A 27,097-nucleotide genomic window follows, 5' to 3' on the forward strand; every position below is an offset into this window, starting at 1 on the left:
AAAGAGGAAAGAAGGACATTTTATTGCAAAATCTGTACGCCATCCGAGGGGATTCAAAATTCGGGAGAGAAATTTTGTGTAATTAAAGCTCACTAGTCAAACACACTAAAATTTTATATTTGAATGAATGACTCATTTTATAGCTATTTTAATTTAATTCAGAGGTTTAATTTTTTTTTTTTTTTTTTTTTTTTTTGTCCATAGCAGTTTTAAAGGGAAATATTAAAAGCTCGGTCACGTAGAGGGCCCTGTTAAATCGTCATGAAGAAAAGAAAAGAAGGAAAATGCAAGTTCCTAAAAGAAATAAAGAAAATTATAGCTCCCTCAAAGAAGGGCGGTTTTGATGTAATCAGGCATCAAGTGGCCATGAAGTCTTCCAAAACTGTGATGACCATAATGAATTCCCGTACCACGCAGTGCATCTCAAGAAGCAACTTTTATTCGACCCCTCCTTTCGAACGAACCTACACGGAAGGTAAAATTGTTCAACCTTGAGCTGATGGCCTTATTGGTTAAACTCAAAGAACACTTCTAGAGACATCTCGAGTTTTCTCAACTGCAGTGTCCCTCTTTTCATCCAACAGCAACCAAAAAAAAAAAAAAAAAAAAAAAAAATCTACCAAACGTCCTTCGTGATTTTTATCGTACCCGCTCAAACCACACCCCTGGCACAATTCAAAAAGAAATCAAGAAAAACAAAACTCAAGAAAACAATTGTCTCGAAAGTAAGAATTTTTCAACAGGGAGGGGTTTGGGAGCCATCCTATATTTGGGAAATACCTCTCACCTACGACGTTTCATGTGGGCATCTTAACGGATATGTGACCATGGATTTCGGGTATATAAACTCCGTCGGCTGTTGCAGTAGACATACTTTCAGTCTAGCTTCAGACAAGCAAACGTACAACAATTCGAAATGGCAAAGCTCGTAAGTATGAATATTGCATTCTTCACTTATCTGGAAAAAGTCCGCTTTGATGAGCTAAATTCTTCATTACTTATATAATTCAATAATCGCATTCAATAATTACTGCTAATGTTTATTTTGAATCCTAAGTGAGAATAATAGCTTTAACAAGGTCTTATATTGAATAAAATGAAAATTAATTGGAAAGATAAAATGTTACTTATTTTTAATATACCTTAGTTAAAATTATAAAAAAATATTTTATAATTTTGAGTTTTCTAAGATATTAAAGTGATTATGTTCTTTTTTCTCAGTCTTATGGAATAGCAAATTTATAATTTTATTTCTAGTATTTCTAATTTATTTATTTTTAACATGAAAAGAGATTGACCAGCGGATGAAAGTCGGTTAACAGTTCGAATCACGACGGACTGGTTGCATGGGCGTTTTCGTTGTTTCCCCCCTTGCGTAACATGTATAAGGGCCAGCTTGCCTTAGAAAGTTCTCCACGAAGACATCCCTCCCCTTTTGACAGATAGCTCTCGAGTGCTTTATCATAATTAAATATACCATCCAGTATCGCAAGAGGTACTTATTATAATAATCGTCATTTTTAGATTTCTGGAAGTTACGATTGTAATACAAAATAGAAAATTTTTAAATTTCAGTAGTGCATGTTTCTTCTTAAAAAATAAATTTAATATTTAATGACATCATTTCTTAAGCTAGAGAAAAGGAGCATAAAAAATCTACTTATTTTTTACTTCGATATTTTGAATTAATTTTAGCATGTTAATTTGTTCTACGTTTCTAAATTCTTCTGATGACTACTGGAACTACTAAAACGACTGAGCACTGGTAGTTCTTTCCTGATTTGGTTTTCTAATGTGGATATTCATGACATTTTTAACTTAATTGTAAAGGCAATATGAGACAGTACTCTTAGAATGGTAGTCTAAAAAGTACTTAGAATAGTATTATTTAAATTCACTTTATTCTTAAAAATACCTTAGAATCGAATACTTATAACATTCTCAAGACAAAGCTTACGCAGAGCACTTAGATATGTAGCATTCTTATTAGTGCTTAGTACTCTTAGAAAGTATTCCATAAGGTGTCCTTCCTGAGGGCAGAATTCTTTACTTTTTTTTTTTTTTTTTTTTTTTTGCTGTATAATTAACTTCCTATTTTCATTAACCATACCTTAAATCAATAAAACTATGTTTGAATTAAATTATATGTAATTTAATATTAAAAATGACAATGACTACTTAAATTATGTGCACGTTAAAAATTTTTAATTAACTTTTTAATCAATTAATCATGATATAACTGCTACTTTAAATAGAGGAATTACAGTGATATTAATTTATTCATTTCAATATATAATTTGAATAAAAAACCTTAAAAAACCTGCTGGTTCGATATTAAAATCTGAATTATTTTCGAATTTATTTTTTTTTCCTTTTGCATTGTTTTATTTGTGTAATGTTTTCATACATAAAATTACCATAATTTTCTTCAATTCTTTGTGTAGTGTAATTACCTGATTGATAAATGGAAAGGTTTTTCATTATTTCAGAACTGAAAAATATAATTTGTTTGATATAAATTTAACAGAATTTCGCATGAAAATATGTTTAGGACTCCAGGGAAAGATAAGTTTATTTTAAAATGTTAATTAAAAAATGCAGATTTTATTTTCACAAAAACATGCAATCGTAAATAAATGTTAAAATAATGTTGAAAAGTTTCCTTTAAAAAATGGAGCGGTAAGCTTGTCAATAATTTTAACGATATCTCTGCAAATGAGTCTATAAGGTTCTAAAATATTTCCACAAGATAATTGAAATTGCCAATGAAAAATAAAAAAAAACTGAAAGATAATAACAGTCAAATTCCAAATATTTCAGAAATTTGAAATTCTGATTGTCCGAATAGAGTAGTGTTTTTCGCATTTCCCTAGGCTAGGCGAACTTTATTGTTAATTTGCTTGAATATTTTTAACATTTTGATTGACTTGATTAGTAAAAAAATAATACTGTAAAGTATACATTTTCCTTTAGCCTTTAATATAATGTAAATGTTTCACACAAATACAAAGTAATGTCATTTCTTTATTTTAGGATAACACAAATAAAAACTCTATTATGTTTAGTTTTAGGTGCAATATAAATAAACATTTCATTACTTTACATTAGTCTATGTAAAAAAAGAAATTGACTTTGTAGGTAAATAAAAGAATACTTCCTTTTGTTAATTAAAAGCAGATTTTCGTTTTACAAAAGAAAACTACCGATAAACGAAACAAAACTTCCTCAGTTTCTTTTCACATTACATATGTGTTTGGAGAGCAGAAAAACATCAACATTGTTTTCGATTTTTCATACATTCATATTTTCTGTAGTTGCCTTTCATGTAAAAAACGTGATTTTACATGAAAGGACACATGCATTTTCCCCATTATGTCTAATAGCAAATATTGTATAGAAATAAAAGACGTTAATTCCAAAGCAAAAAATGACAAATAGTATACGGTAAAATACACATTTATTATACATTCTTTAAATTATTCTCCATTGCAACGTTGCATATGTTAAGAATAGAGTGCTGAATGGAGTAATGGCAGATTTTATCTCATGTGCGTAAAAGGTATCTATATCAGCTTGTTTTCCCCTTTCCTGAAAAAACAAAAATTGAATGTTATAAATATATAAAATTAATTAACGTCAAACACAGTTATTTGCAAAACATAATTAGTAAAATTTAGTTTTCATAAAATCCAATGCAAATTTAATTCATTTGAGTGCTGCTACGAGAAAAGTTGGCAACAAATAAATTTAATAAGTATAGCTTTTGAAGATTATTCATCAGCTTCGCACAAGAGTAGATGCATGAAACATGGACAGGTTTGATACATCGCATTGTTTTTGTGTTTATAATTTCATTAGAAAACTTGGCGAATTCATAAAGTGTAATGTTTTCATTTTTTTCATTCTAGGTAATGATCGCTGTCTTGGTTGCCTTCGTGGCCGTTGCCTCAGCCGCCAGTTTCGGTGGTTTGAAAGACCTAGCTGGAAACTACTATGACTTCTCCACTGGTCAATACTCCAGCGCTCTGACTGGCAAAGTTTACAATACTGCACCTATCGCCTACGTTCCTCCTGTTGCTCCAGTTGCCCCAGTTGTGGCACCAGCTTCTCCTTACTACTATGCGGCCGCTCCTTACCCTTACAGCGCTGCCTACGTTGCCCCAGTCTGGAAATAGGTAAATATATTGTACACGTTTTCTAAAGTGATTATCTCTCTAATCGAATAAAAAGTAATATATTCTATTAGAAATCTACTTAGTCACTGCAAACGCTACCCGAGTCATTCGATCTTTGCGTTATACGTTATTAACCATTAATTTATGCTAGCTATATTCCAGTATTTTAAATCTTTTTTTATAGAATTTTTTTAAAAAATAAGAATTATATTATCTCAAAACCAATGCATGTTTTGATTTAAATTAAATGAATACTTTTAATAGTTGCCTTTAACTGGTAATTTTGCTGCAAAATTTCTCTTTAAAACAGAGTGCCAATTAGGGAAAATTAAAGAACGATAATGCAAAACTTGTAATTCTTATTTATGACTCAAAATCCTTGCATTGCTCTTCTCTGCAAAAAGGTCTTGCCTTTCCTGTAGATAAAGGATCTTTTGAAGTGAAACTCCGTGCATAATATTAAACAAGGCAATACGTATAAAATGGGTTGATTAATTTATATTCCTTCACAGTTTAGTTGTAGTTTCTATATTTCAGTAAAAGAGTCTTTGTAAACTGAAAAATTTCAGCTGATGCTGAACAATATTTTTCATTTAAGGATTTAATGTCAAACTCAACGAATTCTCTTCAGTATAGAATACTTTTAAGAGAACAAGTTTGTTACAAGAAATATTTCATTAGGTACATCTTTTGAATAACTCTTTCCTCAGCAAAATATATCGTTTCTAATTTAACTCAATAGTTGCAGTAAATAATTTCTATTCCAGAATTTTTTAATTTTTTATTTGGGAAAATACTTATACTATTCTGATATAGCATAGAAAGACTTGTTTCATTTAGACTAGTTTCAAATTAAATATGATTTCTAGTTTAAGATGCAAATAGCATTATATAACTTCTTCGATTGATGAAAATTCTTCGTTACTTAACTACTGATTGTAAACAAAATAAATTGCCTTCGTTTATTTATTGTGAAAGCTAATTTTGCAGTATTATGTTCAACTTTGATTAAATTTAAACAAATACCAAAAGTATGATAGTAAAGCAATTACGTTTATGAATACTATATGAGAAAATACATAATTCGTTTTTTAATCACAATTTATTTCGAATAATAGAGTTGGTAGGATGAAAAAAAAAAAACATCAATGCTCTTAGTTTTTGAGATATTCAGTTAGTATTACTCCATAACATAAATTTCTATAAATCAAAGGCCGCAACAGCGGCCGAATGGTAGAGCCACTGAACACTGGTAGTTCGATCCGAGGTTCGAATCCTGCGATTTGGGCTGGCTGCATGGGCGTTTCCGTGTTTTTCCCCATGTGTAACGTGTATACCAGCCAGTTTCGGCCAGGACATCCCTTCCCTTAGGCAGATAGCCCTAGTGTGCTTTGCCGTAATTAAGTAAATCAAACCAGATCTATAATTCTAAATTTAAAAGTTTGAAAATTTAAAAGCAATAATTCAAAAAGGTAATTTAAATAATTAATGGTTTAAGTTTTAATTTCTGAAGTATCCAATCAGCGTCACTCTATAATATAAATTTCTGTAAATCTAAATATTATGACCCAAGTAGTTTAAAGCAGTAATTTAAAAAACACAATTAAGCAATGTTCAAGTTTTTCTTAAATCAAAAAATAACATTCTTAGTAATTTCAATGATTTTCCAAATTTAAATTAGTACATTCATCAGAATCATTTTAAATCTAAGATAATCATGTAGAATTCACTTACTTAATTAACTTAATGACAATTATACGTAAGCCTTTCAATAATTTTTTTTTTCTTCTTGTTTCTAGGTACTTGGTAAAAGGTACTACCGTTTTTCCGGGGATGACTCATCTGGTTGTAGACGTTATTTAATTTCATCCGAGCCAAACTTTTTTACCTAATTTAATTTCTCAAGACAAAATACCAAAATATATTGGTTGCCATAATTGTGTATATTTTGTATACGCAGAAAAATAAACTGAATATTTTGGTTCCAAGTGTAATGTTTATTTTTTAAATATATTTGTTTCAACAAACATAGAAGGGTGTAGTAAATGCAAATTAAAATTGTTGTAAAAAACATAACCTGCAATTAAAATCATAGTAGTAAAAATGTAATTGAAACAGTTTTTAGAAAGTAGAGAGAAAAAATAAGTAGAGATAGAAAAGTCTTATTTTTAATTAAGAGGAAAGTTAAGTATGTAATGTTTTACAAAAGTGATTTTCTATGTTACTTCTGTTTAGTAAAACAAATAGAATTCATTTACATGCCATTCACATTCATTTACAATCATCTATTAATCACAACAACGTTGGAAATTCCTTCGAAATTCCTATCTATTATGCATAAAAATAATGACTTAAATATTCAATTCTTCAAAGACAAAAGACTGCATTTATATAAGAAAAGTTCCTACTTAATTGCTCATTTTGCATGTAAGAAGTATTATCATAAGTACAAGGGTGTGGTGTGTTGTGTGGTGGTGTATTTAATTATGGCAAAGCACACGAGGGCTATCTGCCTAAAGGGAGGGATGCCTTTCGTGGAGGACTTTCTAAGGGAAACTGGCTCGTATACACGTTACACATGGGGAAAACCACGAAAACGCCCATGCAGCCAGCCCGTTCGCGGGATTCGAACCTCAGACCGAACTACCAGTATTCAGCGTCTTTACCGCTCGGCCGCTGGTGGGCCATAAGTACAAGGGAGTTGAAACTTATATTAATAAGTAAGTAGTTTCAATAACATTTATTAATCAATTAATTAAAATAATAAAAATGCCATGATCGTTCTTTTATAGGTGTCAAATTAACATTTAGTTCTCCGTCTTAAAATTACTAACTTAACTCTAAATGGAAGATGAAATTTTATTTTATCTGATCATTATTTATAATTAATTGATAAATATAATCTATAGATTTTAATATAAAAATTTTAATTTCTTATTGATGAGAAATAAGTAGCGTATAAAAATATTTTCTAAATCTCCTTTGGTGTGTCTCAAAACATAATAACGAAATTTCATGAAAGATGTCTGATATCAACATCACATCAAAGATATCTTAAGGGCTTAAAAAATTGAAAGGTAAATCAGGAATGTTTAATTTAACTACAGAATCTTACAGCTTTTAAGAAATTCCGCAGAAAGTGTAAAGGAAATATACATTTTTACGGGTCCTTAATGTGTACAGATTACTTTTATTAGTTTCTAAATTTTGGTGCTATGACTTTAATAAAAGGAATTAAAATTGATGTTAAAATTCTTAAAAAGCAATATGTATTAAATGTTCCATTTGTGCTCATATAAAGTCACTAAAGAAAAATATTAATTGTTATTTCATTGTAAGAATGAAATCACAGTTTTTGAGAAGTAAAATTTTAACACTAATCATTAGATAATGCTGCGGGATTCATTAAAACGTTAATAATCTTACAGTGCTACAAAGTTTATGTATTTATACAGCTGCTGTCTGCCTTGAAAATTGACTGGAATCATAACTTTAAACTGATAAATATACAGAGGTTGCTTACATATTCATGGAATGATTTTGCTAAAGAATTTTAAAAAGGCAAATGCTTTGGAATAAAAATTTCTGTCAAGAGATGAGAAATATTATCTGCTACATTTAAATTTATTTTTTTTTTAAATGTCACAAGTAAAGAAGCTGTGGCGTGAAGGATTTGTTTTTGCGCTTTCCCCAAAAAGTATTCCTGTTCCGTAATTCAAAAACGTTAGGAAATCCATGGAATTAAAATTCCTAAGAACAAAATAAGCAGTATTTTATTAATTGGAAAGGGGGGAAACTGTCAGTCATCGTTTCTACATGGAAAGAAGACTCCAAACGAATACCCGAAAAAGATACGTATTATTTCCAATGACTCTAAAGTTAAATCTTTGGCAACAAAAGAACATTTACCGACACAGAATGAATTTCAGATTATTTAAATACATCTGAAGCAACAATAAATAAAGTAATAAACTATATTTTCTAACTTAAAAAACTAAAAACATAATATTCACAAGTTTGTAAAGCGCGTGTCTCAACGCAAAACGATTTGTGCAACATCTATGAAAACTATTGTATAAGGGATAGGTAGAATTACATTGCGACCCTTGATGAAGCATGGATTTAGCTAAATGGCTGCAACAAAAAATGGTCTATTTTTTATCGAATACGAAGAGAACAAAAATTTACAAATCTGGGTTCAATCAATGCCCGAAGAAAGTTCCAGTAAGGTGTTTATTGGAGGATTCTTTTACAGTAGGAAATTCAAAATAAGGAAAGTACGGAAAAATAGTATAATAAACTCCACGTGCTGTCAAGAGAAAGTTCGGTGTCTGATATTTGCAAAAGAAATTCCATTTCTTTATCCCAGTGACTATTTAAGAGATAAACTTCATCAAGACAAGGAAACAAGTCAGGCTTCAGAAATTATCCCTGCATACCTTGAAAATATGAAGATTGTTACGGGTATTGCATATATTCCATTTCAACGTATTCATGCAAAGTTCCCTGAAGTTTCATCTATGGAATATTGTAGCTTCGGTCTTTTGAAATGAGCTCTTTTTTAAGCGCAAATCCATTACGATTCTTAGACAAAAGCGTTGAAAGAGAAATAGGGACCAATATTCCTGGAAAAATTACGAAAACCATTATAATGAAATTCACCATATAGACATATAGTCTGGGAAAAGGTCTATCTCAGGCTCAGGGATGGGCAAATGTTTTCGGTCGCGGACCAAAAATCGAAAGCGAAAGGTTTAGAGGTCCAAGATAAATTCTTATAAAATTTTAAAAGCAACATACAAGTATTACCATTTAAATATGTTAATAAGATGAATTAAATTGCGATTTCATTTTTAAAAGTTCTTTATACTGAGGTTCGAAGTGTGATGTACGGATTCTAAGGAACGAGGCTAAATGCTCATCTGGTCAGTCTACTTTTGCAATAATCCTTTCTAACGTTTACAGTTGAAGGACACTTGTTCACATATATAAGATGAAGCAAACATACCACTGATTTTCTGGGCGTGAGATATTAAATTTGGGAAACTTTCGTTCGATAATGATTTCTTAAACTCTAACATTGGCATATTTAGAAAAAAACTACTTGAGACGATTGTTAGATTGCAACTCAATTAATTCAAGCTGCAAATCTGACCTCCCAGCTTCACAATTTACGTTGAAAGGCATGGTAAAATTATTGAATGCTTTTTGAATGGCACTGAAGTCTTGAAATCTTCGTTCGAACTCAAAACAAAGTTTTTTTCTGCCATCTCCATAATTCGTAAGCTTCTCTTCATTTACTGAGGGTATTGAATTTAACCTCGGGAAATGCGACAAGTCGTTCTTAGCTAGCTCCCCAGAAAACAGATTAAGTTTTCTTATTAAGTTAAAATAATTAAGTAAAGATTAAGTTTTTTTCTAAAAGGTCTAATTCACCTATATTGGATTCCCATACGTCTGCTCCCCGAGAAAGAGATAACGCTTGTTAGCTCCAATCTAAAGCTGTAACTAACAAAGAACTTCCGCTTTTAACACTTTGCGAACTGAAAGCTGTCTGTGCTTGCTATTTCCGTCAATTTATATTTTTATAGAAAAACAGAGAAAGTAAAAAGACCATCAAACTTTCATAGAAAGTAAGAAAATATTGAAACAAAGTAGAAAAGGAGATACGTATTTCTTTTAATTTATCTCGGACCGGCAAATTAAAATTCTATCCACGGGCCCGATAGAAGCTTCTGGAGGGCAGGGGTTGGGCCGCGGGCCGTAGTTTGCCCATCTCTGGTCTATCTGATTGAACATTTAAATGATACTCTTTGCATTTTAATCATTTATTAAACGGCCCCGAAATCATTCTAAAAATAGGTAAACACTTTCTGTATTGGTAGAAGAAATCAATAAAATAAGGTACTATATTAAAAAAAGCAGCTATACAAAATCTTATTCTAACCAACAGGATACTTATGCGGAGAAAACCATATATCAGCGCGTGACATCATGCTGCACAATACGATACGAGGGTTGAATACGTGCAGGTTCTGCGGCAGCATTCGTCGGCGATACCTCTGCGACGAATTTCATGTTCATCACTTGCTTCACTTCTGGCAAAGAACCATGTTAATGCTGGATCTATTTAGTGGAAAAAAACGAGTTAAGTTATATAAATAAAGTTATGATATATTTAAATGCAATAATAGTTTCAGTACGCATTAAAGAAAATGAAGCTTGAGGAAAGTATAATAACTCTAGTTGAACGTAATTAACCCTAAGATAGGATTAATGTTATCAGATAAATGTTATTTCGGCAGCTAAATGAAGGTTATCTTTCACTCAAGTCAGCTATGTAGTATTTAAAAATGAACATTTCCAAAAAGTTTTATGTATTAGTTTTGTAGACTACTTGATACGTTATGTTAAACATATACTGCTGGCCACCCAAACTGCAACACCAAGAAAGACAAGAGATATCACAACAAAATTTATCTAGTAGATAACATGTTGACCAAGTATCAAATGATTAAATTTATAGACTTCTGTGAAGTGTGGTTTGTTCCAGAATCAGTAGCCAGAGTAGCCGCCATTGTTGGAGATCATCGCTGCCACACGCCTCGGCATTGGTTCAAAGAGACTTTGGATGTGTTCTTGGGGTACAGCAGACCAATCAGCTTCCTCACGTTTCAAAGTTGATCTGGTGTCGCAGCTTGGGATGTCATCTGCGTCAATCGTTCAGCAACCATGGACCACACGTTTTCTATCAGCGAAAGATCCGGAGGGCGAGCCGGCCAGGAAAGCAATTCAATCTGGCGATTGACGAAGAACACTTGGACAATGCGTGCCACGTGTGGTCGCGCATTATCGTGTGGAAATATGGCTTGTGGGCAAGCCCTGAAGGTAAGGAAGGACAACTGGCTCCAACACCTCGGAGATGTAGCGCTGGCTGTTTAAAGTACCCGCAATGCGTATTAGAAGAGTGCGAGAGTAATATCCAATACCGCCCCATAACCATAATACCCAGTGCAGGACCAGTGGGGCGGTGCATAACGCAGCTGTTCAGCATCCTCTCTCCACGGTGTCTCCAGACTCGAATCCGACCAACGTGGTTTTGTTTTGTTTTTTTGTTTTTGCTAGAATGCCCCAACCAGCCTGATCACAAAGTGATCTTATGGTCCAAAAAGGGGGCGTCCCATTCACACCACATTCCGAGTAACTAAAAATGTTAGTATAATCAACTAAAGAAAATAATAATTATACATCCAGCAAGGTTGCCATACGACTATATATATATATTTTTATTTATTATTTATTATTATTATTATTATTATTGTTATTATTATTATTTTTTTAAATGGCTGGATTAACGACACAAAGGAAAGAAGAAAACCAAAAATAACTAAATCAAGAAAACTGTATTAGTAAAAATGATAGCATAAAATAAGGAAGGAAAACACACATAAAACACACAACGAAAATATGACATACAGTCACACATATCATCAAAACACGACGAAAAAGACATCCTAAAATAAACACATTGAAAATAAAATGAACTCAGTTAAAAACCCCAATCGCCTATTGCCATTAATAAAGGCCATCAATTCTCTTGCATATAATTTCAAATGTTTAAAATCAAAATTCAATAAATCAAAATGTATATCACAAAAACTTCGTCTAATAAAATCAGTCAATTGGCAGTTCACCACGAAGTGTTTGGCATCACCCAAAACATTAAAATTTGGACATAGATCATTATCTTGTACATGAAATCTTTTTAAATAATGAGGAAACCTACCATGTCCGGTGATAATCTGATTCATATCAATATCATCATAGATTAAAACTTTATCTGTAATTTCAATATTAATCAACAAATTGTTTTTCCTTGCAGAACTTTTCCACACATCTTTCCATATATTTATGTAATATTTCTTCATATTCGTAATGGCAATTTGTCTAGAACCAGAAATTTCCACAATGGGTGCATTATTTGAAATACATGCCTCCTTGGCCAGACTGTCAGCCCTCTCATTACCAAAAAACCCCACATGGGCTTTAATCTAATGAAACGAAATCGTAGAACTGATAGATTGCAAAAGAAATTTAATATCCATAATAATACAGTTAACATTATCGGGGCAAGAGAGCGACTGGAGCAAAGAAAGACAATCAGTATACAAATTTATAGTAACACATGTTTTAATATTCATTTTAATGCATTTCAAGGCCTTCAAAACAGCAATACATTCCGCTTGAAATACTGAATTATAAGAATTCAATCTATATAAACCATAATCAATTTCAACATCATAGAAATATACAACAAAAGCAGCTCCAGTACACCCTCCTAACCCCGAACCATCCGTATAAATATCATATATTCCAATTTTTGGAATTTCTCTATCAAACCCATAATTGATTCCATTTACAGGGTGTAATAAATGTACATTAAATTTTTCAAAAACATATTTAGTAATAATATTAGAATCAAAACAAATCATATCAATATTTCCAGAACGTAAAAGATATTTCTTGTAATAAAATTCGTAATAAACTGAGAGCGGAGGCAGTCCGGCCAATACACAAACCACCTCCGTGGGGACTGTCCTAAAACAGCGAGTAATTGCAAGACCCCAAGCTCTCTGTATAGAATCCAACTTCATCCGGAGCCTCACCAGCTCCCCCGCTCTGGAACCCCAGGCGCCAATTCCATACATCACAATAGGCAATACAACGGCTTTATATAGAACCAATAGTATACCAGATCTCTTAGCAAAAATATCGCCCGCAAAGTTCCTTCTGTAGGCAAGTAAAAGCTGATCTGTTCTTCGCTGCACGTTCTTAAAGTGTTCAACAAAAGTGAGCCTACAGTCCAACACAACACCTAAATATTTCATATTTTCTGTAAATCTAATTCTCCTATTATGATACCGAATTCGAGGAGGTCTCACCACACGTCCTCCCCTCGGGAAAAACATAGCTTGTGTCTTATCCATATTAAAATTCAATTTTTCCCCATTACTCCAATTATCAAAAATTGCACAGATCTCATCAAACAATTTTTCCAGTTTTTCAAGTGAGTCCCCCCTAAAAAATGCAACAACGTCATCAGCATGAGCAACAAGTTCCACATTGCCAGAAAATTCACATTGAAGGAATTTATTCATAAGCACGTTCCAGAACAGAGGAGCGCTGCAGGAACCCTGCGGGCAGCCTTTACCAATTTTAAAATTGGACCCATATTTACTTTCCGAAAAGCAATTAAAATACACTCTTCTACTCTTAAAATAATCCAAAATCAAATAAAAAATATTTCTGGGTATATACAAATCTTGAAGAGTCCCCAATAAAGAGACCCAATCCACGTTATCAAATGCAGAAGCGATGTCAAAAGAGACAAGAAGAACGTGCTGGTTAACCCTATGTTCTCTAATATATGAGATAACTCGAAAAAGAGCATCATCGGTACTTCGACCAGGAACAAAACCATATTGACTATCATGGAAAGGATTATATTTAAAAATATAATGCATCATCCTATTAGTTATCAATTTATCAAGAACCTTTCCAAATATCTTTAATAAAGCAATTGGCCTTGATTTTCCTTCGGTCTTAGGAATCAATATGATTTTACTTATCTTCCATGTGCCTGGAAATATGGCATATTTTAAACATGCATTATACAAACTATTAAAAAAATCAGGATATAAATCAAATAAAGTCTTAACAATCACAGAATGAATGTCGTCAATTCCAGGTGCAGCTTTGTCTCTAAGACGTCGAATCACTCCAACAATTTCATCACGAGTAAAACAAAAATCATCATCTTTTAACTTGGAATCATCAATATTCGAAATATCAAACAAAAATCATAATCTAAATCAAAATAAACTTTAGCATAAGCTTTATTCACTTCTTCAAAATTTCCAGCAACGCCCTCCGGTCTCTTGACAATAACTTTATGTCTACTCTTTCCAGCTGCAGTGTTATAGAAACCATCAAAGTGATTCACACAATCCAAAAAATATTTAATCTTACTATTCTTTCATGCTTCTCTAATAGAACGTTTATAAATAGCTAGTTCTTTCTTATATCTAATTTTCCTTCTTAATCTAGTAACATCATCAATATTCTTTACCTGAAAACTCTTCCTAAAAGCCCGTACTCTTCTCGTTTGTCTTTCAAGACCAACGTTTCACCAAATAATTTTATTACCATCTTTTCTTTTAACCCTTAATTTAGTAACAATCTTTTTAACCAAATAAGTCTCAATTTCAGAGACTATACAATCAATTTCTTCGTAACACCCAGCATTTCTTATTTTCTGAAAAAAATCATCAATGACAACATTTACTATTTTACACAATTTGTAAACTTTAGGAACACTTCTACTTATAAATTTTCCACTCCCATGCTGGAGACAAACACCTTCCATGTCAAAGAGAATATATCTGTGGTCGCTGAGAGATTCTTCTTGACAAACCTCATAATTATTAATATCCAATGATCTTGAACCTAACACAAGGTCAACCCAACCCTGTCCAACTGAAGATGAAAAAGTTGGGGTAAAATCTTGAATATTAAAAAGCACCAAATTCTTAGATGTAATAAAATCAAATAATAAAATCCCACGTGCATCTGTATAACCAGCCTCCCAACTAAAATGCTTACAATTAAAATCACCAAAAACTAAAAATTTATCATAAGTATCTAAAATATTTTCCAATTTATACAAATTAATAGAAATATCTTCAGCTGGAGAGAAATAAATAGACACCAATCCATATTCTTGATCACCCAGCACAGCAGAAATACTGGTAACAACGTCAGTTTCGAAATCTACAACAAAATCTATATCTTGTTTGACGACAATAATGGCAGTCCTTCCCCCATAACAAGCAACGACTCTCCAATTTTTATTAACATAGGCCACTCTACCCCTAATTAAATATGGCTCCTGCAGCAAGATGACATCAGGCAAGACTTCCACAACTTCCTGGATAACAGAGAGCTGGGCAGCAGCGATGGCACAATGATTCAAATTAATACTAATCACATGCATTAAGATAAATGCTTCAATAAACAATTTCAGTATAAAAATTATAAATATTAAAAGCAACAGATAAGACACACAAAGACAAAAACAGAACCGCAAATCACAAGATAAAATAAGCGTATTTACAAAAACGCATAAATCCAAGTTAAAAACAATTTAAAATCAAATATAATTACTATAATCAATATCCAAATGATTCTTAATAAAGTTCATTTCTCTGATATATGTTGGACAGTTTTTATCCATTGCATGATGCGAGACATTAAGATCTAAACCAAATTTTTTATTACAAGAAAAACAGTTAATACATTTGAATCCCTCACTCTTTCTATCACAAGAAGCTGCTAAATGATTTCCAGTGCATAATGCACAGCATACTTTCGAGTTACAAAACTTTCTTGAATGACCATAGGATAAACACAAAGAACATTGTCTAGGTCGCAAAAATAATTAGTAATTAAAAGAGTACGATTTCCAACCCAAAGAAAGTCTCTGTTCCTCCAAAAATTCTCCCTGACACAACGAATTGATGGAGAAAACTCTATGTGAAGATCCCTTAGATCCTTTAACAGGAATATCAAATAAAGACTTAACACATTCATTATTACAATTACAACCGCGTTTAAAAGCATCTATTATACTTTCATTCGTTACCGAAGAGCCAACACCATAAACAATTACGCGTGGTTTAATAAAAAGTCTACGTCTCGGCTTAATAAATTTTCTAAGACTCTCTTTTTTTCTCAATAGCATACTCCTCTGCACCTCTTCACGACTACCCAATTTAAGTAAAAAATCACCATTTTCTCTCCTGATAGACTTTTTAATCTTGATTTTAAGATCTTACGGTCTAATCATACTGCTAATTTCGTTGAAGGCATCAATGTTTTCATCAATTGGTTTTAAAATAATTTCATCCAGACCATCAACTTTCGCAATCGGTTCCGTAACACGATCAGAGACAACATTATTTCTATTACAGCAAGATCTTTTCACAATCATATCTTTAAGATCAGAAATTTCCTTTCTAACGTACTTAAGTTCTTGTCTGTTATTACGAAGAGCATCAGCCTCGACTAAATGAACCGCCTGAGCAGATGCAAACAAAAGAATCATGTCTAACCCGGCAGTAAGTCTATCAGGCAACGTAACCGCGATCTTCTTTTGACTTCTAATTTTATCCACTATTCCATGTAACTCTCTCACAATAGTCATAATATCATTGGCTCCATCTATAACAATTTCTGATACATCCTCTTCCCGAGGATGAGCACCAACAGAACTAGGAACAGATTCTGATTCATGCATCCTACAACGGTATCAATTCTTTAACATACAAACAAAATTCCTTCCAAAACAATTCACCAAATATACCAGAGTTATAATACTTACAAAATTATCCAAAATACATTAAAATATCAATACATGCGGTCTGTTTTCATACAAATACTTAATTACACATAATAAGAACACAAAATATTTACAATAAAATATCTTAAAATTCAATAAGAACAGTTAAAACAGATATTTACAAAATTTCTGCACAATACCAGCAAAATAAAATTAGAAGTCACCCCAAATATTTTCAAAAATTTCTATAAAATCAAATAAACACAATATCACAAAACAAGCCAGCCAAATAGTCTTAAAAATGCTTTAAATAATTTTTAAAGTTTTTCCCACAATTTTATCTGGACCTTTGAAGGAAGGTGTATCTGCACTCGATGTACTGGAGAACTTACTGGCCCCTGAATTCCTTGGGGTTCATCTACGTAAGAGATTTGTTAGAAGAAATGGTGATGTACTAAGATTAGGCTCCAGCGAAGAAGTTTCAAGGCTGGATGTACAAATCAGCTCTCGAAAAGAATGTAATGAGATCATTCGTACAAGAAGAAGAAGATTTATTACTCCTAAGATTATCATCTATAATGTGCCTAAGCATCTTTCAAACGATGATTTAGTAAAAGCCCTAAAGGGTAACTGCAAATGTGGTACTGAGAAATGTGCACGTTTTCTTTTTGAAATTCGGAACAGGAGAGACAATGATTTGAGCCACAGGATTTTTGAGATTTTGCCTTTATGCCAAGTTGATTTCGTGGATCACCGAAGTATCTCCATTGGATGGCGCACCTATGATGTTAATCTTTTTATAAGACCTAAACAGTGCCTAAACTGTCAGGAATATAGTCATGTTGCCAAATTCTGTCCAAATGCTTCAGTCTGTCGTTGGTGCGCTGGCACACACAGTTCGAGAGAATGCCAAAATAAGAATCAACACTGTTGTATTAATTGTATTACGGCTAATAATGTGACTCGCATTCATTCTGATACTGCTCATTATGCCAATTCAAAGGAATGTCCTATCTATAAAAGGGAGTTAAATTTCATTAAGGCACACCCGAATTTTGACACAGGATTTTTAAGTGTGTAATGAACTTTTTATAAGTTCATTTTCTATAACTCTCTGGTATATTTGTTTTCAATAATTTGTATGTTTAAATTTCAAATTAATTATTATTATTAAATATTTTAATGAGTTAGGGATTATTTATATTTTAAACTAATATAACATGGTTTTATTTTTTTATGAGTGGATGGACTCCCTCATTTTAATTTAATTGATGTATATTCTTAACATTAATCTTAACCACTGTAGAACCGCTGTGTGTCAGCTCCCGATGGTCGAAAATTTAATTCAAAGAAAGATTGATATTTTATTAATCCAGGAGCCTTATTTGGTTCGGGGCATCCCTGCTTTTCTACCGGAAAACTGGAGAGCAGTTATCAAGGAGGGGGGAAGAGCCGCCATTCTTTTTCCAAATAGCTCTATTAATTTTTTGTTAGCCCATGTGGAGGATACTATAGTGGCAGTACGTATTTACGGCGAGGGGATTGATCTTGGCGTAATTTCGGTCTACTTCTCGCCCGCCGAGGACCTTAACCCACACTTATTGAAACTGGAAGGGATTGTTAGTCTTTTTGATAATTTTATAATTTGTGGTGATTTTAATGCAAAACATGTTATATGGGGGGCTAAATTGAACGATTCCAGGGGACTGTTAACTCTTAATTTTATAACTCAAATGAACTTGATTCTTTTAAATGAGTCGGATTCCCCTCCTACATTTGTTTCCTCGGTTGGGCAGGGGTGGACCGATCTTGTAATCGGATCCTTCTCCTTGAATCAGTTTGATATTCAGCTTGATATTCTTGATGAAGAATCACACAGCGATCATCGTTTTATTTTGATTGATATTAGAAAAATTGAAATTTTGAGTTCTGATGACTTATGTTATTTCGGCTGATAGCAGGCGAATTCGCTCCTTTTGTAATAAACAAAAAAAAAAAAAAAAAAAAAAAAAAAAAAAAAAAAAAAGAAATTAGGAAATTTGAATATCTTCTGGGAAATATTGACTCTAAAAAAGACTTAAATAACTTTGTTTTTGATCTGGAAGAGTTTTTGACTTCAAATATGAAAAAACTTTTAAAATGTAGGAAGAAAAATAAATCTTTAGCCACTTGGTGGAATGACGGACTGGCTCGTACTCGTAGGAGAGTCCGTGCTCTGAGGTCCAGATCTCAGGTCAGGGACCTTAATTGCGATGAAAGAATTAAGAGAAAAATTGAATACAAAAGAGAACTTGCATTATACAGAAAACTAATTCGTAAATCTAAACGTGAATTTAAATACATTCAATTTCAAAAAATTAAAAATTATTATGACAAACCTTTTAAAAATGCTACTAATAAGAGTAAAAAAAATATTTCTTACTCGGCAAGTGATTTATTGAATCCTCAACATTATTACGAAAATTTATTGGATAATGCTCTTGATTTTGGTTTTTGTGATGACACAATTTGCTTTGGTGATTATGCTGGCTATGAGGAAAAACAGTTCACCAGGTCCGAACTCGTTTCTGTTATTTCCGCGATTCGATTAAGGAGTGCACCCGGTCTCGACGGGATCACCCCGACTTTTATTAAAATATTTTTTGATTTCTTTCCTGGTTTTTTTTAACACTGTTTAATAAATGTTTAGAATTACACACATTTCCTAACGCTTGGAAAATGGCTAAGATTATTTTGATACCGAGGGAAGAGAATCGTTTTCGACCGATTTGTTTACTGAAAGTTTTTGCTAAAACTCTTGATAAGTTGATTACGAAAAGGATTTATCACCATTTATTTATTAATAACTTAATTTCACAAAGACAGTTTTTTTTTGTCCCTGGTAGGTCAACAGAGGGCGCTCTCTACCGGGTGGTTGATTTTACAAGATATAATAAACCTAATTTGCACGTCGCGGTGGTCTCCGTCGATATTTCCGGTGCCTTTGACGCCGTTTCTTGGCCTTCTCTTGTTTCCTCCTTGTGTAATATTGGTATTAGCTCAAATAGTTTCGGACTCATTAGGGGCTTTTTCAATGATAGCATTCTAATCTATAAACCGAATAACATGATTGAAATTAAAAGAAGTATCTTCAAAGGCTGTCCACAAGGATCTTGTAGTGCTCCGCTGTTCTGGGGCCTCATAGTCGATAAATTTTTAAAGACAGAATTTGATTCGGGGGTCGTTGTGGTTGCTTATGCGGACGATTTGGTTTTCCTAATTACAGCTGAAGCATTAGAAAAAGTTGAAAATAAATTTAATAACATTATGAAAATTTTTAATCAATGGTGTTCTGAGGAGCAAATGAAATCAAATGCTGCCAAAACTAAATTTTTGCTTTTTCCTAAGTTCGGTCGCCACACTCGGCCCCCTAGATTAAGATTTAACCGTGAAATTCTGAAAATCAATCAAGAATTTAAATATTTAGGTGTTTATTTGGATTCAAAACTTAATTTTAATTATCATCTTAATTATATTCAAAACCGAACTGATTTAATTTTAAATTTTTACAAAAGAAATTACCCATCCAATATCTTGAATAAAAGAAACGATATCTTAAGACTTCTTTATAATAATGTTTTTATACCCATTGTTATGTATGGAATTACGGCTTGGGGTCGCAGGGCAGGGGAGTTACTACACTTACGTACGAAACTCAATTCCATTCAGCGGAGCTGGCTTCTCGCGCTCACCCGTTGTTTCCACACAGTCTCGAGAGAGGTGCTTTGCGTCCTGGCGGGCACTCCGCCTCTCTCGATAATCTACAAGTTTTATTATGATAAAACTATATTAAGAAATAATATTTCGGACTTATTTAACTATGATGAAATCCCAGTTTTTGCTGACTCATTTTCTGTCTTTAATTTACATGTGATCCATCCGGCAAACCGTATTTCTATCAATTATAATATTTATGATCCTTGCTTAACGGAATACCAAATTTTTACTGATGGATCGGGTTATGAGGTCGGGGTGGGTTCGGCTTTTGTTGTATATTATTTTGATACTGAGATTTATCACTATAAATTGGGCCTTGAAAAATATAACTCTGTTTATCAAGCCGAGCTCATCGCCGTCCTCTATGCCCTTAAATGGATATTGAAAAGTAATTTTGCAAGAAATTCTAACTTCCATATTTTTACAGATTGCACGGTGGTTGTAGTGCGTTGAATAGTCAAGAATGATACCGTTGGAGGGGGGTTCGGACCTGGCGAACAATTATCTTATCTTGCCTCACATTTGTGCTTCTTTGCCTTCTAGAGCCTTCATTTCTTCAGCAATTTCCTTGTAGCAACAATCGCCGCCAACATCATTGCGCAGCAGCGTCTGTACGCTGCAGGTGGCGGCCTATTGCTCGGTATGAGCACCCAGCTTCATGCCACCAGTGTGCCCACGTTCGAAGTCGTTTAGTTGTCTGTAAGTCTTCGATATCGTCGTAATAACATCTTTAGTTGCTTCTTTACGGAATTACAATGGCGTCAACAAAAAAGATAAATTTTCCGCCTCTGGTACTGGTTTTATACTTTGCGAATTGCGCACTAGAAATGCGCACTATGATCGTAATTCCTGTTCATTTGCCTTGAAACTTTGATCATTTGCATGTTCGATCAAGATGTTTCTGCATTCCGAATTTCATCACAATCGCAAAAGTACTCTTTGGTGCTTCGATTGTCTTGCAAAAGAGTGTATTTGGTGGCAAGAATTTGAAAAGTGAAACAAACGCTTATCGTGAATCAACGCAAAATGCAAAAACGAAATTAATAGTCATTCTGGGCAAATTGCCCCATTAGACTAATAATAAAATATTTCCAAATAATTTCGCTTTTGCATTAGCATTCGTCCGTTCTCGAACATGTTCTTTCATATTGGTAGGAGCTTCCAAGTCCAGATATGAATCCCTGTGTATAAGATTTTAACTGATTATATTTCCCAAGGATATTTACAGAATTAGGTTAGATTCATTTCTTTTAATGTAATTTTTTATATAAAATCATTATACAGATCAATTACTCGCAGCTGAAGGTCTGACGAAGCTTCTCTACTGCACAATCAAATAGTTTTGAAATATGAAAATGTCTTTCGCACTTATTTAAAATTTATCTGTGCAAATCCTCTTGAATCAATAGAAGTTGCTTCTTGAGCGGAGAAGCCGATACTCTGATTTATATGTTTCTCGAGCTATTGTTCTGTTTCCTATCTCGTATTCAGATATAAAAAAGAGATACTAACCTATATTATTCATCTGGCTTGCTATAAAGCGCTTCCGTTCTTCGGGTGCTGGTGTATTATACCTTCCTCTGCAAACGATACCCAGAGCGTCTGAGAGCATGGAGCCACAAAGGCGAATATTTCCGCGTTTTTCTGGGGGAGTTGCTTGAATCCATGGCATAAGTGACATTAAAATCATGCTCACGAAGAAAGCTGATTTGATTATTACCTGAAATGTAACAGAAAACAATCAGTGAAAGACTTTTAATGCATCTCTTATTAAATTCTTATCTTATAAGCAATTTCATTGAATTTTAGCCCTCGTATTTTAAGAAAGTTAACATTTAATGTCTTTTGCTTTTTCTGCTGTGTAAGATGTTTGAAAACGAACTTATGATTAAACAATATTCGGACATTATGTATTAGACTCATATTAGTAATTCTGTAAATATGATTCTCCATGCAAATTCAGCTGCAAAATTCACTAATATAAACATTTGGTTATAATCAAAATCGTAAAAACAACCTTGTATTTAGCGTAAGTATATTGAAACACTCAATCGATTTCATCGATTTCAAGGGCAGCTAAAGGTCCCTCCTGATCAGGAGAAAGAAATAACTAGAAAGAAGAAAAATAAAGGGGAAGGAGTCTCAGAAACACGTGGTCCTTATCAGCACTGCACGTGGTTATAACCGGATTTTTAATCAGAGTTACACTGGCCACCTACTTTTACTGAGCCAGGCTATCTGATCAAACATGTAACACAAAGGACAAGAAAATTGGCGAAGTTAAAAATAGGGAGCGAGGGGCAACGGCACCTTCACGCTCAAAATCTGAACTTCGAATAATGGAAAGCAACACTGAAAGGATTTTTATACCCTCTGGTAGTACCAAACGCGAGGAGGTAACGCCATCTATCGGCAAAAATAGTAACTGAATTAAGATAGTAGAATTTTAAAGGCATTAGGAAGGACTGGATTGGACTTAAAATCATTAATTAAACATGCTAAATCTTTGTGAATATGAAAAGCTTCAAGAAAATCCAATTCACCTATGGAAGAAGCCTTTTGGATAAATGCCTTTAAAATTCTACTATCTTAATTCAGTTACTATTTTTTCCGATAGATGGCGTTACTTCCTCGCGTTTGGTACTACCAGAGGATATAAAAATCCGTTCAGTGTTGTTTTCCATTATTCGAAGTTCAGATTTTGAGCGTGAAGGTGCCGTTGCCCCTCGCTCCCTATTTTTAACTTCGCCAATTTTCTTGTCCTTTGTGTTACATGTTTGATCAGATAGCCTGGCTCAGTAAAAGTAGGTGGCCAGTGTAACTCTGATTAAAAATCCGGTTATAACCACGTGCAGTGCTGATAAGGACCACGTGTTTCTGAGACTCCTTCCCCTTTATTTTTCTTCTTTCTAGTTATTTCTTTCTCCTGATCAGGAGGGACCTTTAGCTGCCCTTGAAATCGATTGAGTGTTTCAATATACTTACGCTAAATACAAGGTTGTTTTTACGATTTTGATTATAACCAAATGTTTATATTAGTGAATTTTGCAGCTGAATTTGCATGGAGAAAACATTGCAAAATGACGATTTTTGCCAACATCTAATATTTCAGTGACGAAACGACATTTCATGTATATATCGAATGGTAAACCGTCTGAATATTCTATTAAAGGATATGGAAATTTAGGTTAGGATAGGTTATTTGACTTTTGGAAAAACACTTGAGAGTTATCCGCGTAAGGGTAGAAGCGCCTTTGGGAAGGACTTCTAAAAGAAACTGGCACGTAGTCATATTACTTAAAGAGAAATCTACATAAACTAACCTTGCAGCCAGGCCGTTCGTGGGTTCAAACTTAGGATGCACAACCAGTATTCAGTAGTCTTTAACTCTTTGACGTTGATAGAGTTGGCATGGAAAATAATCAGGCTGTCGTTGAAAAGAAATAGAATTCACAAAAGCTGTACATCCTCTAAGCAATCTCACAAGCAATGTATACGTATTTTTTTTCCTTGTCCGAGTATAATTTGATGGGTATGGTGTATCAAAATACATTGCAGTTAAGATTTATTTTGAACGATAAATCTTTCAAAATTTTCAATTCTCGCAGTATTGGGCTGTATCTCATTGATACAGTGACGTATGTTGCTCATGTATAATGAAATATCATGCCGCTGGCTTAGTCGGCATTGTTTAGGTAACCGACTTGTAAGGTCGCCATACTTTACGTCTAGGTTTTGGGAGTACACGGAAAATAGTGTTTCTTTGTCCCTACCGATAACAACATCAAAGAATCAACAGATCATGGGTGATGCAAAACATAATGGGAGACTAGTTGATTGCCCTTGATGAAACAAGGTCTAGAGAAAATAGGAAGATTCTACTTTTCTTGACAATTCGCCAAACCACTCATCAAATGTAAAACTGAAATCAGTGAAAATGGGTGTTTTTACCTTTAATGCGACATCATTATTTTCAGAAATCTATTTCTACGGCATGCTCTTGTCAAGCTGCTTGCAGAAAATGCGATCGGATTGCAGAATGTGTCAATGTATTGAATGCCGTAACAGTAAAGGCTGTTAAATCTGTACCACAAAAATGTATTCAATGGTGTTCTAAGAAAGCAGGCTTTGAAATTCCAATTTCGAATACCCTCCGTGCAAATGCTACTGATGAAATTGAATTGCTGGAACTTATCAGAACAAGGGGAAGAGGTCATATACAATATTTAGATATTAGAGAAAGAAAGAAGAAGGAATAGAAAATTTTTAGAAATCAATAAGAACCTGCCTACTCAAGTCACCGATGACGAAATAAAATCTTATATTTTAACTGTAGCTGATGATGTGAGCTTTAACAAAAATAACCTGGAAAGGAAATTTGGATAATTAGCTCAAAAGTTATAAGTTTTAATCACCAATTTATTGGATCCACACGGAAAAGACCTAAGAAAAAAAATCCCTAATGTCGCTATTGAGTCACATTCAAATTAGAATTCAGATTCATTCAAAATCAGATTTTTTAATTAATATCTCAGCTGATTATAAGTCGTACGAAGATGAGAATGGTATCGATGGATTCCGACGAAATTTTAGAATCAGGGAATATGGGTCTCGAAATTCAACTAACCGCCGTTCCATAGATATTTGTAAAAATATAAATTGGCGGGTAACCAAATCTTTTTAATAAGAAAAAACCCAACAAAGTAAGTGAAAAATATAGGGGGAATTACTTTTTAATTAATATCTCGGCTAATTAAAGTCGTTCGAAGACATTTTATAGCTTATAACATTTTCTAATATATCAGAAATATTTCTTGAAAATTTCATGATGATCGGTTAAATAATTAAGGCGTGAAAGCGTAACAAACAAACAAACACACTCACATTCGCATTCATAATATCAGTAAGGATGGTGGTTCGCCTCCCTGACGATAGTAAAAGAACATCGGAGATTTTTTGCAATTAAAAGTGACTAGTGAAAAAATTCAAACACAGTCAGTTTGGATATTGGCCTACGTTTTTGCTAAGATAATTGTCTAAACCTTTATACGCAAAGTTTAAAAATAGATTAGATGTTTTGATCTAACTTATAGTACTCGAAAACTTATAAAAACTGTAGTGGACTTTGCTTTAATGAAGTTCAGCTACTATTAAACCCTATTTTAGAACATACTGTAAGTAATGATAAATGAACCGAAATTTTAAAATAAGCAACTACTTGCCTTTCTTACTACGATTTAATAGAAATTATCGGAATAATACATAAAGATGGTTTGGTTTGGTTTTTTTAGATTACGGCAAAGCACTCGAGGACTATCTGCCTTAAGGGAGAGATGCCAGTGTTCAGCGACGTTACCGCTCGGCCGCTGGTGGGCTACATAAAGATGATCTATGCTTATTCGAGTAGTTACATATAAGAACATCGAATCCAAAAATTATCTAAATAAGATCAAATTCATTCTACTGTTTTCACGCGGAAGTACATGTTGGGTAACTAAGCCATTGTAATGCATTCTGCAACTCTTGTGAATCCAATATAGTGATTGATAGCATAATTCATAACCGCAGCAATACACTCAGATTTATGAAAATTTCTTTAAATTAATAATGAAGATAGAAATAGGCATTACAGTTACGAGTTAGATTTTAAATCTGTATGGATTCTGTTTATAAATGAAAAAGGCCATAAGCACGAATAGTCACTGAGAATGAAAAACAGCTTTGGAAAATGGGGCACACAGCATTGAAATATCAATGAATTTCATTTATCTATTTCCTCATATCTTTTACCACTATATACTTTACAATAACACTAAGCTTTTTAGAATCATTTAAAACATACCGAATGCATTGCACTTTCTTCTGTGATTGGTATCATTTTAAATCTTATCTTTGTAATTGGTGTAGTGTAGTTTTGGAATTTTACTTAAATGTGAATATAAATTTTTAGTATCACCCCTTTTATCTAATAAACAGAAATGTATTTTACCTTAAATTCCAATAAAATCATGAGTAACATGAAATTAAATGGTGCTGTTATAAGAAAAATACTTACTTTTAACGCCATGACAGCAAAAGCAAGAAGCCAACCTCTATGAAGCTTGATTCTTGGCGAACTCACTGATTATGTCTTGTCCCTTTTATAGGAAATTAGTAAACATTCAAAGCGTACTGTATGACAGAAATTCCTGGAAGGGGGAGGGGAAACCACGAGACGAAGACCAAATCCAGACAACCCACTTCTTAAGACATATATAAGTAATTGCAATTTTATATTAAGATCATAGAATGATTAAAAGCTATTAAATCGTTGACACTGCTTGAACGAAATCTTTATAACAGCTGTCATTTAAACATAGATTAGAAAATTTCATTCATGAGGAGAGAAGATCAGACGGATTATATTAATTTAGATCAAAGCATAAAGAGTAGTAAGGCAGAGAAAAGCAGATGTATTAACACTTGGATTGAATATTAGCAGTGAATGATCTTCCAGTTATCGCATTCGAAGGACGAAAATTCTGATTGCACAACAGTATACCATTTTCAGAACATAAATTCTTGACAGGGAAACTGAAGTATTAAGGGCATTTGCTATAAGGATTCTAGGCAAAATATTCATTGAGACTTCCGCAAGACTAGTACTTAAATGTCTAAGACGTATTTTAAATGTCTTGAAAATTGTGTGTGTAGCTTCTTTCAGATCTGATTATGTAAAATGAGAGCAACAGACTTCCATAATTTTTTCTGACTAGAAGGTAGATTATTT

The 27,097-nt window shown here is 33.1% G+C and overlaps 2 protein-coding genes across 2 annotated transcripts; one reads left to right on the forward strand and one right to left on the reverse strand.

Annotated features, from left to right (window-relative positions):
* Positions 1-772: 772 nt before the first annotated feature.
* LOC118196163 (uncharacterized) lies at positions 773-6,158 on the forward strand. The gene is made up of 3 exons (XM_085823091.1): positions 773-928; positions 3,909-4,175; positions 5,975-6,158. The coding sequence occupies exons 1-2, from the start codon at positions 917-919 to the stop codon at positions 4,173-4,175; spliced, it is 279 nt and encodes a 92-aa protein (XP_085679217.1). The 5' UTR covers positions 773-916; the 3' UTR covers positions 5,975-6,158.
* LOC118196172 (insulin-like) lies at positions 3,241-26,512 on the reverse strand. The gene is made up of 4 exons (XM_085823090.1): positions 26,384-26,512; positions 21,841-22,048; positions 10,123-10,301; positions 3,241-3,588 (listed from the first exon to the last, which is right to left on the reverse strand). Exons 1-3 carry the CDS (start codon positions 26,393-26,395, stop codon positions 10,168-10,170), a joined length of 354 nt encoding a protein of 117 aa, XP_085679216.1. The 5' UTR covers positions 26,396-26,512; the 3' UTR covers positions 3,241-3,588; positions 10,123-10,167.
* Between the last annotated feature and the right edge of the window lie 585 nt (positions 26,513-27,097).

Source organism: Stegodyphus dumicola, chromosome 1, assembly GCF_044657685.1.
Source record: "Stegodyphus dumicola isolate Sdum_Otavi_A_Nest chromosome 1, ASM4465768v1".
Classification (NCBI taxonomy): domain Eukaryota; kingdom Metazoa; phylum Arthropoda; class Arachnida; order Araneae; family Eresidae; genus Stegodyphus; species Stegodyphus dumicola.

Coding starts and splice junctions, on each gene's coding strand:
- LOC118196172 (XM_085823090.1), bottom strand. Junction 10,302..21,840: donor AAGCCAGATGAATAATATAG/GTTAGTATCTCT, acceptor TCCACTAAATAG/ATCCAGCATTAACATGGTTC.